At 33.7% G+C, this 13,233-nt stretch overlaps 1 protein-coding gene across 2 annotated transcripts in view; it reads left to right on the top strand.

Annotated features, from left to right (window-relative positions):
• The first annotated feature begins 114 nt into the window (after positions 1-114).
• The window catches only part of LOC134537696 (protein CLEC16A homolog), a 47,505-nt gene continuing 34,386 nt past the window's right edge, over positions 115-13,233 (top strand). Inside the window, exons 1-8 of one of the 2 annotated variants that reach the window (XM_063378419.1) lie at positions 115-491; positions 625-753; positions 840-973; positions 1,064-1,212; positions 6,346-6,575; positions 8,012-8,201; positions 10,915-11,091; positions 12,264-12,399. In XM_063378419.1, the coding sequence (XP_063234489.1) occupies positions 418-491; positions 625-753; positions 840-973; positions 1,064-1,212; positions 6,346-6,575; positions 8,012-8,201; positions 10,915-11,091; positions 12,264-12,399 (1,219 nt within the window). In that variant the 5' untranslated portion in view covers positions 115-417. Of the gene's footprint in view, positions 492-624; positions 754-839; positions 974-1,063; positions 1,213-6,345; positions 6,576-8,011; positions 8,202-10,914; positions 11,092-12,263; positions 12,400-13,233 lie in introns of those variants that run through there. The other variant, XM_063378420.1, reaches the window with a different exon arrangement.

The raw sequence follows: 13,233 nt of genomic DNA, 5'->3' as shown, positions 1-13,233 counted from the left end.
TTTGAACTAAAAATATAACACCATTTCTCTCTTATTATTCCCGTTTCACTTTAGTCCAGTACTTACTCTATGAAATGTAAAATGCGTGCTGACGTTCGTCATGTTGGTGAAAGTGTCTTATTGACAGGTAGTATAGTTGGCGGCGCGTGGAAGAACTATAATTATAAACATGCTTTTTAATAACTTCGCGAAGTTTACTTGCGAGTTTATACAGGTCATGTAAATTTTAGTTTTGATTGTACATCTTAGTGTATTCAATGTGTAGAAACATGCCAGAAGAATATAAGTTAAATCAAAGGACCGAGAGACGCTTTTTAAAACAACCGACCTTGGTCAGGGAAGTGTCATATTTACAAAAGTGAATGTTAATAGTTTACTCTTTTTTACGTAACTTTTTTTCACTTATTATCTGCAAAAATGTTTAGAAGTCGTAGTTGGTTTGGATCTGGCTTGTGGAAACCGAAAAATCCACATTCTTTGGAACATTTGAAGTGAGTGGGAATATCTTTGTTTAGTCATCACTTTTTGTAATATTGCTAATCGTTTGAGAACTATTTAATTAAAAGTCTTTTTTTGAATTTCAAGCTGATGACTTGTAAATTTCTGTTATATTGATGTTTATAGGTACCTGTACAATGTGTTGTCCAAGAATCAGACTGTTTCTGAAAACAACCGTGGGCTTTTAGTAGAAACACTGAGATCCATTGCAGAAATTCTTATATGGGGCGACCAGAATGATAGCAGTGTGTTTGAGTGAGTAAACATTTTTCATTTTTAAAGCTTAATATTTGAGGTGAAATGTGTACTTACAGAAGGCTTTAACAATTTTTTTTCCCCAGTTTCTTTTTGGAGAAAAACATGCTGTCTTTTTTCTTGAAGATTATGAAACAAAAATGTGGCAGCTATGTATGCGTACAGCTTCTACAAACACTAAATATTTTGTTTGAAAACATCCGTAATGAAACGTCACTCTGTAAGTAATTTTCCAATTTTGTTGTTGTTAATGTCCAGTGTTCAAAATAATGTTGAAAATTTATAACAATTGTTTTGGGTTGTGTTTCAGATTACCTTCTTAGCAATAATCATGTTAATTCTATCATCGTACATAAGTTTGATTTCTCGGATGAAGAGGTCATGGCCTATTACATTTCCTTCTTGAAGACATTGTCACTGAAATTGAATGCTCATACCATTCACTTTTTCTATAATGAGGTTAGTTTAGCATGCACCGGTATAATAAAATATTGAAAGTATAAAAAAAAAGTAAATAAAAAATTTGAAAAACCATATTTATAATTCTTCCATTTTTCCTAATCACTGTAAAATGGCATTGTGATATTTTTAGTAGTGTAGCAGAAATTACAGCGTTAATGATTAGGTTAGGTACAATCATGTTTATCTGTTTACGGTTGGTATAAAATTATTGTAACATTACCAGTAGTGTAAATATAGTGAAATAAATTTGTGTTGTGCTTTAAAAGCATAGCGAGACTGTTTTCCATAAAATATATTACTTTTACAGTTGTCACCACCCCACTGTTTACTTGATATCCGCAACTTGATCCTGTGGTTCTCAAGAGATCTTTAGGAATATAGCATAGCCGAGGTTGTTTTCAAAAAGACAGGGATTACTAATGTCACTACGTTTCAGCCGGGGCAAAGACTGGTTAACACCCTAATTGGGTAAATATGTATTGTACGGATTAGCGCCAAAAAAAATCGTACAAATATGAAATAACTTCCATTATATGCTCTTTTACGTCCTCTTTTCAGAACCGCCTGCGGAGATAAAAAATTCCAATTAATTTTGGAGATATCGAATTTTTTAATATTCATTTTTTGGCGATTTTTTTAAAAAAAAATTTTTAAAATCCAAAAATACCTTTATTCTGTGCTCTTTAACTTCCTCTTTTCATTAAACCCGGCGGAGATCAGAAATTCCAAATACTTTAGGAGGTATGGAATTTTTTAATTTTCATGATGTGCACTGATGCGTCCCTCAGCGGGAAGCCTACGATTCACACATCCTTCTGGACATACCCGAATACTCACGTTGGCAAGCCTTCTTTTCTTAAAATTAGCAAGAAGTAATTAAAAATACTTTAAAACACTGTGGATGGTTGGTTATATTAGGTAAGTATAGCTACATTAAAAAAACTGTAAAATCATTTTATGGTTGCTTAGCAAATAACTTTTTAATATGTAGCTATCCAGCGCTAGGAAACCGTTTACATGATTTCACAGTATTTTTAATGTAGCTATCCTAACCAAATCAACCATCCACAATGTTTTGAAGTATTTATAATGTAGCTAACATAACCTAATTGACCATTAGTTTTCATGAGTTGCATATTTATTTACAATAAACAAAAAAAAAAACCGAAGATGCACGATCGGGCGTTTGCCTCTCGACTGTTGAAAGAAGGCTTGCCAACGTGAGTATTCGGGTATGTCCAGAAGGATGAGTGAATCGTAGGCTTCCCGCGTTCACCATTGTTGCTTGTTTACAAGTATGTTTTTTTTTTTTTCGCGACGTAGTTGAACGACTACATCACGTAAAAAGAAAATTACGTGAGTTCCTACTGTTCATCCTTTTTCCCGGTTTGTTAGGTCAGGTCAGCTACATTATAAATACTTTAAAACTAAACTACCATTAAAATTAATTTTTATTATTTTTAATGTCCGTTCAGTTTCAAAGTATTTATACTGTAGCTGACCTGACCTAATCTACCTTTGTCCCGCTTTGTTAGGTCAGGTCAGTTACATTATAAATACTTAAAACTATACAAGTAAAATTAATTGATATTATTTTTAATTTCCGTTTATTTTGAAGTATTTATCATGTAACTAACCTTACCTAATGGAAAATTTCTGTTATTTAGGCATTCACGCACACACGGCAAAATATAAAATGACGTCTGTTGAATGATTACATAGGGCTTGTATTGCAAAATAAGAACAGCGATATCTCCAAAAGTAATTGGAATTTTTAATCTCCGCAGGCGGTTTTGAAAAGAGGACGTAAAAGAGCATATAATGAAAGTTATTTCATATTTGTACGATTTTTGTTGGTGCTAATCCGTACAATACATATTTACCCCTAATTGATTTTCTATTTGTAGTGAATATTGTTTAATATTCACAAAAAGGCAGGGATATTTAATGTTGTTAGTTTATGGCTGGAGCCAAGACTGTTTTCCATTTCAAATGAAAATTAAACAATATTCCCTTGACACATAGGCGTGCGTAGGACTTCAGTAGTGGTGGTGCCAGATTACACAACAGCCCTGTCATTCACGGACCCCGAGCCTAAAGCGGGGGGTCCGGGGGTCCTCCCCCGGAAAAATTTGGATTTGAAAGCGCAAAATGGTGCTATTTAAGGTGTTTCTGAACAAAAACATTAAATACACAGATGTAAAAATTTTAACATTTTTTATGATAAATTATGGCTTTGAACGTTATAATCACCAGGAAAACTACTAAACTATTTACAGTTTTAAGCTTTGTTGAGCCATAAAGTAAATTGCACAAATTGTTTGCACGGAATTCATGCTGGTGGCTTTGAAAAACTGTACTTACACGTTTTCTGAAGACTCCAAATAAATGCTAGAAATAACACTCTCAAATGTTAAGTTTTAAAATCAACAAATCAAGGGAGTTTTTGTAACATACCTATGTATGTAAAATATTAAAATAATAAAAATACACAAATGAGAGTGGGAAAAAGTTTTAACTTTTGGAATATACAACAAAAATGTTTTGTCAGCGACTGTATATAAGTCATTGAGTAAGCCTATCCTTTTAACTAACTAAACTCTCTCTCTTATTTTAAATGAACCCTGGCGGACGGCGGCTATTCCGTGCTCCTGCCGAGTGGAGTGAACAGTGGACACCGAGCGCGCATTCTATGTAATTCGAGGAGAACTAGGAGAAGTATTTACATTTCAGAAGTTTCGTAGCCGCGGCCCGTGTGTACAACAGAAGTAATTGCAACTGGCTTGTTTCCGTGCGTATAGTTGGTTCGATTGATAATTGATAGTGTTCTGAGCACATATCTGTAACTCGACATGATTGGAAAACATATATTTTTGGAAATAATACAGATTTTTGTAATTATGTATTATTTCTGCTTCTAAAAAACAAAATAACGTTAACCCTAATGGTGGTGCCAAGGCACCTGTGGCACCTACCGTGCGCACGCCTATGCCTTGACATGAAAAACCAATAAAGGTGGAAAACAGTTGTGACCCCAGCCATAACATACAAACATTAAAAAACCCTGTCTTTTTGAAAACAACCTAGGCTATTCTATATTCCTTAAGATCTCTGTAGAACCACAGGATCATATTGCAGCTAGTATCAAGTAAACAGTAGGGTAGCGACAACCAGATTAGGGATATCTCTCGTTGAAAAAATCTTTGTGTATGCTATTAAAGCACAACACAAATTTACGTCACTATATTTTCATTATAAAACGGTATAAACGAACAGACTGACAACAGAACAGTTAAAAATGTAGTCTTCAGTATCCCACTTAAAGTGATAACTTAGTTGTCATAATAACAAAGCATGTAAAATAAATTAGGTAAAAGACATAGGTCTAAATAAAACATTTAAAAATAAGTTTACATAACAAAGGTTGGCACATATTATCAGACACCTATTACCCTGTGGCACAAATCTCCTACAGTTGGCATAATTGCTTCTATCTATTAAATAACAGGAACAATAATTAGTGTATGGAGTGTATTTAGCTGTCTGATAAAAGATAAACTAGTATCACAATTACATTTTTAGAAATAAATAGGAAAATTGTTAGGAACTAAAAATAAAATGCATTTTAAAATTTCAAATGACATTGAAACTTCTTGTTCCAATAATTCAACATAACAAAAATCAGATCCTTGTATGAATGTGCTACTGCAAAAATAAGTTTGCAGTAGCTAAGAAAATAATATAAATATGGCAATGCAGTTTTACACACAGATTAGGAAGAATATAAGGATATAAAATTGTGTTTTTTTTTTTTTTTTTTTATCTGCTTCTGTGCTTAATATTTACAGTTTATTCTTTCCATAAGGCCATAGTAAAATATGAAAGAATTCTTTTTATGAAGTACATAGCACTGTCTACAAAAAAAATGGCAGCGCTTTGTGAACATTGGTTTGGAGTAGATATAAATATGGTTATTTTTATAGGTTTTTAACTTTCTGTAACTTCTCTATTTAAAAGACCATCATTAAGTTTATAACCAAAAATAACAATAGAAATATTTTTATGTCTCTGCTTTTCTGGAAATTAATAATAAATCTTCAAAAATATTTTATTTTTAACTAGAGACGTTTCAGTATTTATCCTGAAAACAGCTTCTTTATTTTCATACTGGTTTCTAAGATATCACAATTGATAGCTTACATTACAATACAGTAGCATTGATGCAAGTGTTATCATTTTTTTTTTAAATATTCTTATCTATGGAGAACTACAGGATCTGCAAAGTTACATTTACAGTAGTACATTACAAGGCCACGTTTGTGTATGTTCAGTTTAAATATTAGGCTACAAATTTGTTACATCGTGAGAATGGTGGTTGAGATTAGTTTAGTTCAATTAAAAATACTTAAAAATATTGTGGACAGTTAGTTAGGTTGGTATAGCTACATTAAAAATACTGTAAAAAATTTGTTTAATGGTTCCTGAGGAATTGCAACGTAGCGTAGTATCCAGTACATACATATCCATTCCTACGCCAATACAGTTTCGAAGATCACCAAAGGTTACAGAAGTTTTCAGCTCGCACAAGCAACTTAAGTAGCAGATAGAAATGTGCATAAAAGATGTCCATATCATCTTTCATAGACTTGAGTAACGGTGAATTAAAGAATAGTCAAGCTACATTAAAAATACATCAAAAAAAGTTTGGACAGTTGATTATTGAATAGTTTAAGTTACCAATTTAAAAAAATACAATGAAATCGTGTGAACGGTAATTCCTAAGCAACCATTAAAAATACTGTAAAATATTTTACATTACTTTTAAGGTAGCTAACCTAACTTAATCGACCTGTCCCACGATTTGCTTAAAGTTCTCCAAAACTTAAACACACAGACCCACACGGGAAAGCAAAAAAATAGTGGCGGCCACATCAATGCACAGGTATTGCAATACAAGCTATAAACTGTAGGAATTTATCAATGCTGTTTTCAGGGTAGATACAGGAACGTCTCTAGTTTTCGAAGAAAGAATTTTTGGAATTTTATTATTAATTTCTGGAAAAGCCGCGATGTAAGGATTTTAGCCATATTTTATATTCACCGCTTAATGCTTGGCGTTGTTTCCCACAGCACACGAATGATTTCCCGCTGTACACGGAGGCAATCCAGTTCTTCAACCACCCCGAGAGCATGGTGCGGATTGCAGTGCGCACCCTCACCTTGAACGTCTACAGGGTGGAGGACAAGTCCATGTTGAAGTTCATTCGGGACAAGACTGCGGCACCGTACTTCTCCAACCTCGTGTGGTTCATCGGGAACCACATTCTGGAACTGGACTCGTGTGTCAGAAACGACGCAGAGTGAGTATGTCAAAGGAGTAATATCAACACACTGTCATTGAATCCACGGGTATGAGTATAACAAAATTTAATAGAATGTTGACACTGGAATGATTGAAATATGTCATCAGTGTTGGTAAAAGTATGTAAAAGATCTAATTGGGCTCAATCACATTCAATTAGGGGGAAAAGTAACTAATTACAACTAAAATTATGTTGCTTTAAATCCAAAATTTTACAAAATATATATATATTTGTATTGTTTACTAATTGACCAAAAAATATAATTTTAGTTTTATTTTCTTAAGACTGCTTGCTTGAAAGCTCTAAATAATTTTGCAAGTACATATGAGGAGAAAGAGTCCGTTCATGTGTTGCTTGATGTAACTATAAATGATTTATATTTCTGTATTATACAGTTATTTGCACCAAGAGGTAAATTAAAGATTTGTGTTATTTTTTTTACATTATACTTGGACCCAGTATATTGCACTGGCCAGTTGTACCCTTAAACAGCTGATAAACACAACTAAAACTAAACTGCAGTAGCTATTTTCTTACATTGCACTAGTCACAGCCACTCAAAACTTTTTGATTTTGCAGCATATGCATAACTGAAATGACTTTAAAGAAATTATCATGTTCGTGGAGTAAGTTACATTTTGTTGAAAGAAACATCATTTGAATTGTGTTTGTCTAAATACCCAGTGTAGTTGAATGGAATGAAGTTGGAATGAATGGATTGTCTTCTCATTGACAAAATAGATTTCCAAGATAATGATGCTTTACAGTTAGTTGTGTCACAATTATAATCCAATTCAAGATAATTACAATTTATAATTAAAATAAAAAGCTGAAAAGTTTGTGTAAACGTGCTAATCTCAGAAACGACCAGTCAGATTTGAAAAATTCTTTTTGCAGTTGATAGCCCAATTCTTGAGGAAGGTTATAAGCTATTTAACATCACACTACAACTCTTAAGAGCCAAACAAAAATAAAAAAAGTCAGACCGCTAAGCGAAAACGACGTAATAGCGTGGGCACGAATACAGTTTAGATTTTTGTGCAAATTTTAGTAGCTCACTTTTCTGAAATTTCTGCTGGTGAGAAATGATATACTGATTTTTTTTAAAATTTTGTTTATCATTAAAGATGGTTGATGCAAATTCAAATTAAATTATTGGTGAAACAGTGTGTCAGATTAACTTTTATTTCTTGCGTGTGTCATTATACATTTAGTGTTTTTTTTTTGTTTGTAAAAAAAAAGTGTAGGTTAGATGTTTGGTCATTGATACTATTATTTTCGTTTTAGTGGTTCAAATGCTGCTGAAGTTCATATAGGATCAGTCAGTTGCCATGTTACACATGCCATATTGACTACACTTTTTTAAAAATTGTAAGATGTAGTTTGATGTTACAAGATGCCCTCATGCTATGAGATGGTTGTATTGTTGGCAGCCACCAGAGCCAGAACAGACTGTCAGACCTCGTAGCTGAACACCTTGACCATCTGCACTACTTGAACGATATCTTGTGCCTCGACATAGCAGACCTCAACGAAGTTCTTACGGACCACTTGCTCAACAAATTATTGATACCGCTTTACGTATATTCCTTGACGAAAAGGAGGAGACATTCCCAACTGGAGGTACGTAACAGGTTTTGAACCATGTAGGATAAGATGACTGTACCAAAGCTTAGATGTCTGTTGTATTTTTATTTATTTACTTCATTTGTTTATATTTGTTGTATGCCCACCAACAGCTGAGGGCTTTACAACAAGGGAAAATGTGGTCACTGCTAATATGTAGACACTCCCCCCTGCTGGCACCAAGAGCTGATAAGCTCAATCAGAGGGGAATCAGGTAGGCAACAGACATAAAGCGACCAAGACAGATACAGACACACAAAAACAAACAAAAAATAGTAACATATAGAGGTATTATAAATCACAATGACAATAACAGGCAGTAAAAAAGAAACAAAAAAAATAAAAAAAATACTAGAAACACAAGGTTATCACTGCAAATACATACATGGCAACATAACCCCATCTGTACCAATAGCGGGCAAGACATCCGTAATTGGCCAACATACAAGGGCAAATGTACCTCATATCAGCAGTGAGGACAACAAAAACAAACAAATATAAAACACTCAGTACTGAAGAAAGAAAAACTCAGTGGATAACACAATAAAAGAAAGAGTTACACACTACATGCCATAAACATGCACTCACAAGATTACCCACATGCATATTTTTCTTTAGAGACCACATTTGTTGAATTGTCAGATTTCTAACCTCTAGGAATCAGAATATTCAAAAATATATTTTCAATTTTTCGGGAATATTTTGATATTTAATGTTTGTGAATAATTTGTAATTAGAGTCAACATTTCAGTTTGATTTTTTTATTTTATTGTTTGTTAGCAATAGACAAGCCCACACAATTTGGAACTCTTTCACAAAAAATTTATTGAAAAGTTATAACTTGTATGAGGCTAATATGATTTATTGAGAAATTTAGATGTGTGTTTTGCAAGATTTATCATACATTGTTATTATATATAATAAATAATCAGTGATTATGATTAAAAATTACTAAAGATTTGTATTATGTATATTACCATTTATATCAACAAAACAGTTTTCAACCTTAAAATGTATTGGTTTAAGGAAATGCATTGCATTGCCAATTATTGTTTATTTCCTTGATTTACACCTCTTTGTTATGGTTACATGTATATTCCTCTCTTTATTTAACTGTATTTTGGATCAAATTTTCTGAGATTCCTGTGAAGTATGGTATATAAAATAAAACTTTTTCACTGTATGGTAAAATTTAATTTGAAACATATTCTATATTCGTGACTATTGTGACATTCCATTATAAATATGATATAAATTTAAAAAAAAAGTTTTCATAGAGGTCTACTCGTCTCCTACCTTGGAGTTGTGGGTTTAATTCTTGAAGGGGTTTCAGACCCTCAACTATGAAGCTGGTGGGTTTTCTCAGGGTACTTCTGTTTCCACCCACTCACTCGTTTGGTCAGTGCCCCTTTCTCATCTCTGAAACCCTCCCTGCATAATAGCCTCAATGTAAACATGGCATTAAGCCTTAATTCAATTGTTCATAAATGTGCTGTTTGTATTGTATGAATATAGTTATGGATGTAGTACTTGCATATGTCTGTAAGTTATGGCCGTGTATTCTCTATTTAGAAGAAAAAAAATTTGGCCAGTTTTCTGACAGTTCTACATTATTTGTTAATGTGCCAATCCATTATTGTTCAGGTACCAAAGTTCATAGACCATCATGTAGTACTCCCAGTGTTCGGTTTTAATATATTATTATTATTATTATTTTACCTTTTACTTATTTGCCAGATATTTTTTTAAATTGTTTTCTCAGATGTAGGCATCCTGTATTGAAACATTCTTGCTATCTCATACTATACTGAACTTGTTTAGTAAACAGTATTTTTCTTGACAGTTCATGTATGTGCTTTTCACTGCCATTTGGATTGATCTTGTGCACTGTATGTGCCAGCACCGTGCTTGGGTGGGATGTACTACATTGCAAGTTATGCCATTGATAAAAATTGAGGGGGGGGGGGGGGGGGGAACTAAATAAGAAAAAAAAAGATAAATCTAACAAGTTGGCATTAATTGTTCCTAAAGTGCAATACATATTTCAATTAATATTTTAGTGTTAGATTTGCATTAAAACGTGATTTAGATTAATTAATTTTCTAATGTCTTGAAGTAGGACCTGTAGACCACCTGGTCAAACTCTGTCACAGTTAAGTACAGTGGAATCCCACTAATCCAAACTCCTATTTATCCAAAAATCTGGCTACAATACGAAAAAAAGTTTAGGATGAAAATAAATAATAAAAAAAACCTTGAAGAATTGTTTTGTACTAAAAAAAAAAATTATTGTTGCTGTATTGACACAACTATCAACATTTTTTTTTAGTGATTTTGTGCTTTTAAAAGAGTCTTATAAGCTGTGTTAAGTGATACCTCAATGCTTGTAGAGATGTATTTTACTACATGCTGGTTCATTACTTCAATTATTTAGTAATCTGAACAGGGGTCTCGGTCCCAACTAGTATGGGTCAGGGGTACTCTACTTTTGTGTGTGTGTGTGTACATGTGCATGTGTGTGTGTATGTATATATATATGTATGTATGTGTGTGTATATATATATATATCAGTTAATATATATATATATTGGGGGGTTTGTAGAATATTAGTTTTAAGAATGGGGGGAGGAATACACCATCTTCATCTGGTGCATGCTGCTTCTTTTCTATAAGGTTTATACCAGCTTAAACGATTGCAATGTTTCCCCAGGACACGAAGCCGCACGTGAGCAGCGTGGTGTCCCTGTTCCTCTTGTCGCAAGTATTCCTGATCATCACGCACAAGCCGCTGGTGCAGGTGCTGGCCCGCATCATCCTCACCAAGGACATGGACATCTTCTCCCGGGGCTCGTCCGACACGCTGGCGCTGTACCGGCAGGCAGCGCAGGTACGATTGTGCTGCCTCCGGCTCGTGATCACCAGTTCCTTCTCTCTCTCTCTCTCTCTCTCTCTAGTCCTCGGTTCTTGTTCCTTTAAGTCCGTTAAAACTATCGGAACATGATTCATTTTAATGGAACAGTGGAAACATTTACACTGAAAGTTCTTTACTCTTGGCACATTCAAGATTACAAAGCCGTGCCGGATCATCGATTTTGCTGGAAAAGCAAAAGTACACTTTTTTTATTGCAAAAAGTCTCTACCAACGTGAACAAATAACTATATACTCAGTCGTACTCTCATTCTTTAACTTTAGGAAAAAAAAAAGGGGGGGGGAGGAGTGGGCATTTAAACAAATAATCATTTTAACGCATGCAAAAGCAAAGAATTATTAACTTAAAATAACATTTATTCTTTTCATAAAAAACTTATAAGAAACTATTTTTTTATTTAAAGTATATTGGCGAACAACCCCAGAGACTAACACACACATAGCAGCAGACAGGAGTGCCCCGCGTGGCAGACTCACTCCCCCACCACACCCGCATTCATCTCCTCGCCAGAGGAGAGTATCAAATGAAAGTAACCTTAGCACACACAAAAAAAAAAACTGTCTATGTATAGACCCGAAAGAACCAGGAATCAATTTTAAATTCCTTCTTCTTTTACTGTATCAAAAGTACAGGAATTTCCGGTACTTTCGGGACTGGGATTTCCCAGTTCTGAACCCTAGTAGCCGAGTAATCTAAATCCTATCATCTGAAAGCTCTCTGTGTAAAGCAGGGCAGTGAGAAACTTTAGATTTGTATTGATTTGGTTTTCTCTTGATAATTTGTATGAAACTATAGAAATATTAGTTAAGGCTATATACATATATGTACGTATATTATGTAAGCCATACATAATACACGCTAGTTTTTACTATTTTTTTAAAATTTAGATATAGTGTTCAAGCAAATATTATTACTTTTTTTTTTAAATTTTACTAGCAACTTAGAAACTGCCAATTTTGCACAGTAATATTTAAAAAAAATAAAGACATTTTTTGCATTGACAGTTAAATGTCGAGTAACATGTGTCTACAGTTGCGACATGGCAATATAAGCACACAGTTGAAGCTTTAGAACTCTTTCATGAAGCACAGAGTTTTAAAGGTGTGTTGTTAATGCGTGTGCACCGCAGGGAGTCCCTGGGTTCGTGGCCCCGGCAGAGAGCCTGGAGAAACTCCTGGAGAGCAGCACCAGCCGAGCAGAGTCCACGGATGAGTCGACCCCTCGCGAGCAGACGCCAGAACACACTCCCACCACCAAGTCACAGTGTATGTTGCTCTGAAATGACATGGCTAATGAGATAACTGCGATTTAAGCATGGTTAAAAGTTTAGAATAAGTTAGCTTGATACTTTCAGATTAAAACCATGCAGAAAAGTCATTTCACTTAACATTTTGAGTACGTTTTACTTCTCTTGGTTCGCAATTTATTTATTTTATTTATTTAATATTTGTTGCATGCCTACCTACAGCTTATGGCCTTGGGTGGTAGGCACAATACAAACAACACAGATACATGTAGACAGAACAGAAAAATACAAAATACAAGACAACAAAACAAAAACAATACACACAACATGCAACATTTAACAATTATTAAATAATTTCTTTACAAATTTATAATTTATAATGTAGGAAATAAAAAAATTAAGTTAGGTATAGTTGTATATTTTTTAATTTTATGTTGCTATCTAATACAGGAAAGAACCTTGTATATTTATTGTAATTTTTAGTAATTCTGAATAATAGATCATTTGTTTTACTTAACGTACAAATTAAAGATTGCTTACGACTATTGAAAGTAGGTATTCTAATTCCAGTATTGTGAAGAAAATAATTACAATTAATTGTATTTTTGTAACAATTGTGTTGTTATTGTTGTTTTCATTTGTAACATGTTTATCAACAGTTAAGGATGGTTAATATTAGAGATAAACACAACAAATGCACAAGAAAAAAAAATTAAACTACTGGCAGGACTAACAGAAATAAAGCACTACATACAGGCAGGCACTATCCACAAGGCAGGCACCACCCAAAAGATGAGCACCACCAACAAACAGTACAAAAAAGACAAGACTTCACAACTAAGTCCATGACAAA

This window comes from Bacillus rossius, chromosome 12, assembly GCF_032445375.1.
Source record: "Bacillus rossius redtenbacheri isolate Brsri chromosome 12, Brsri_v3, whole genome shotgun sequence".
Taxonomy (NCBI): Eukaryota; Metazoa; Arthropoda; class Insecta; order Phasmatodea; family Bacillidae; genus Bacillus; species Bacillus rossius.
The sequence above is the reverse complement of the archived record's forward strand: the minus strand, read 5'-3'. Positions and strand labels throughout refer to the sequence as shown.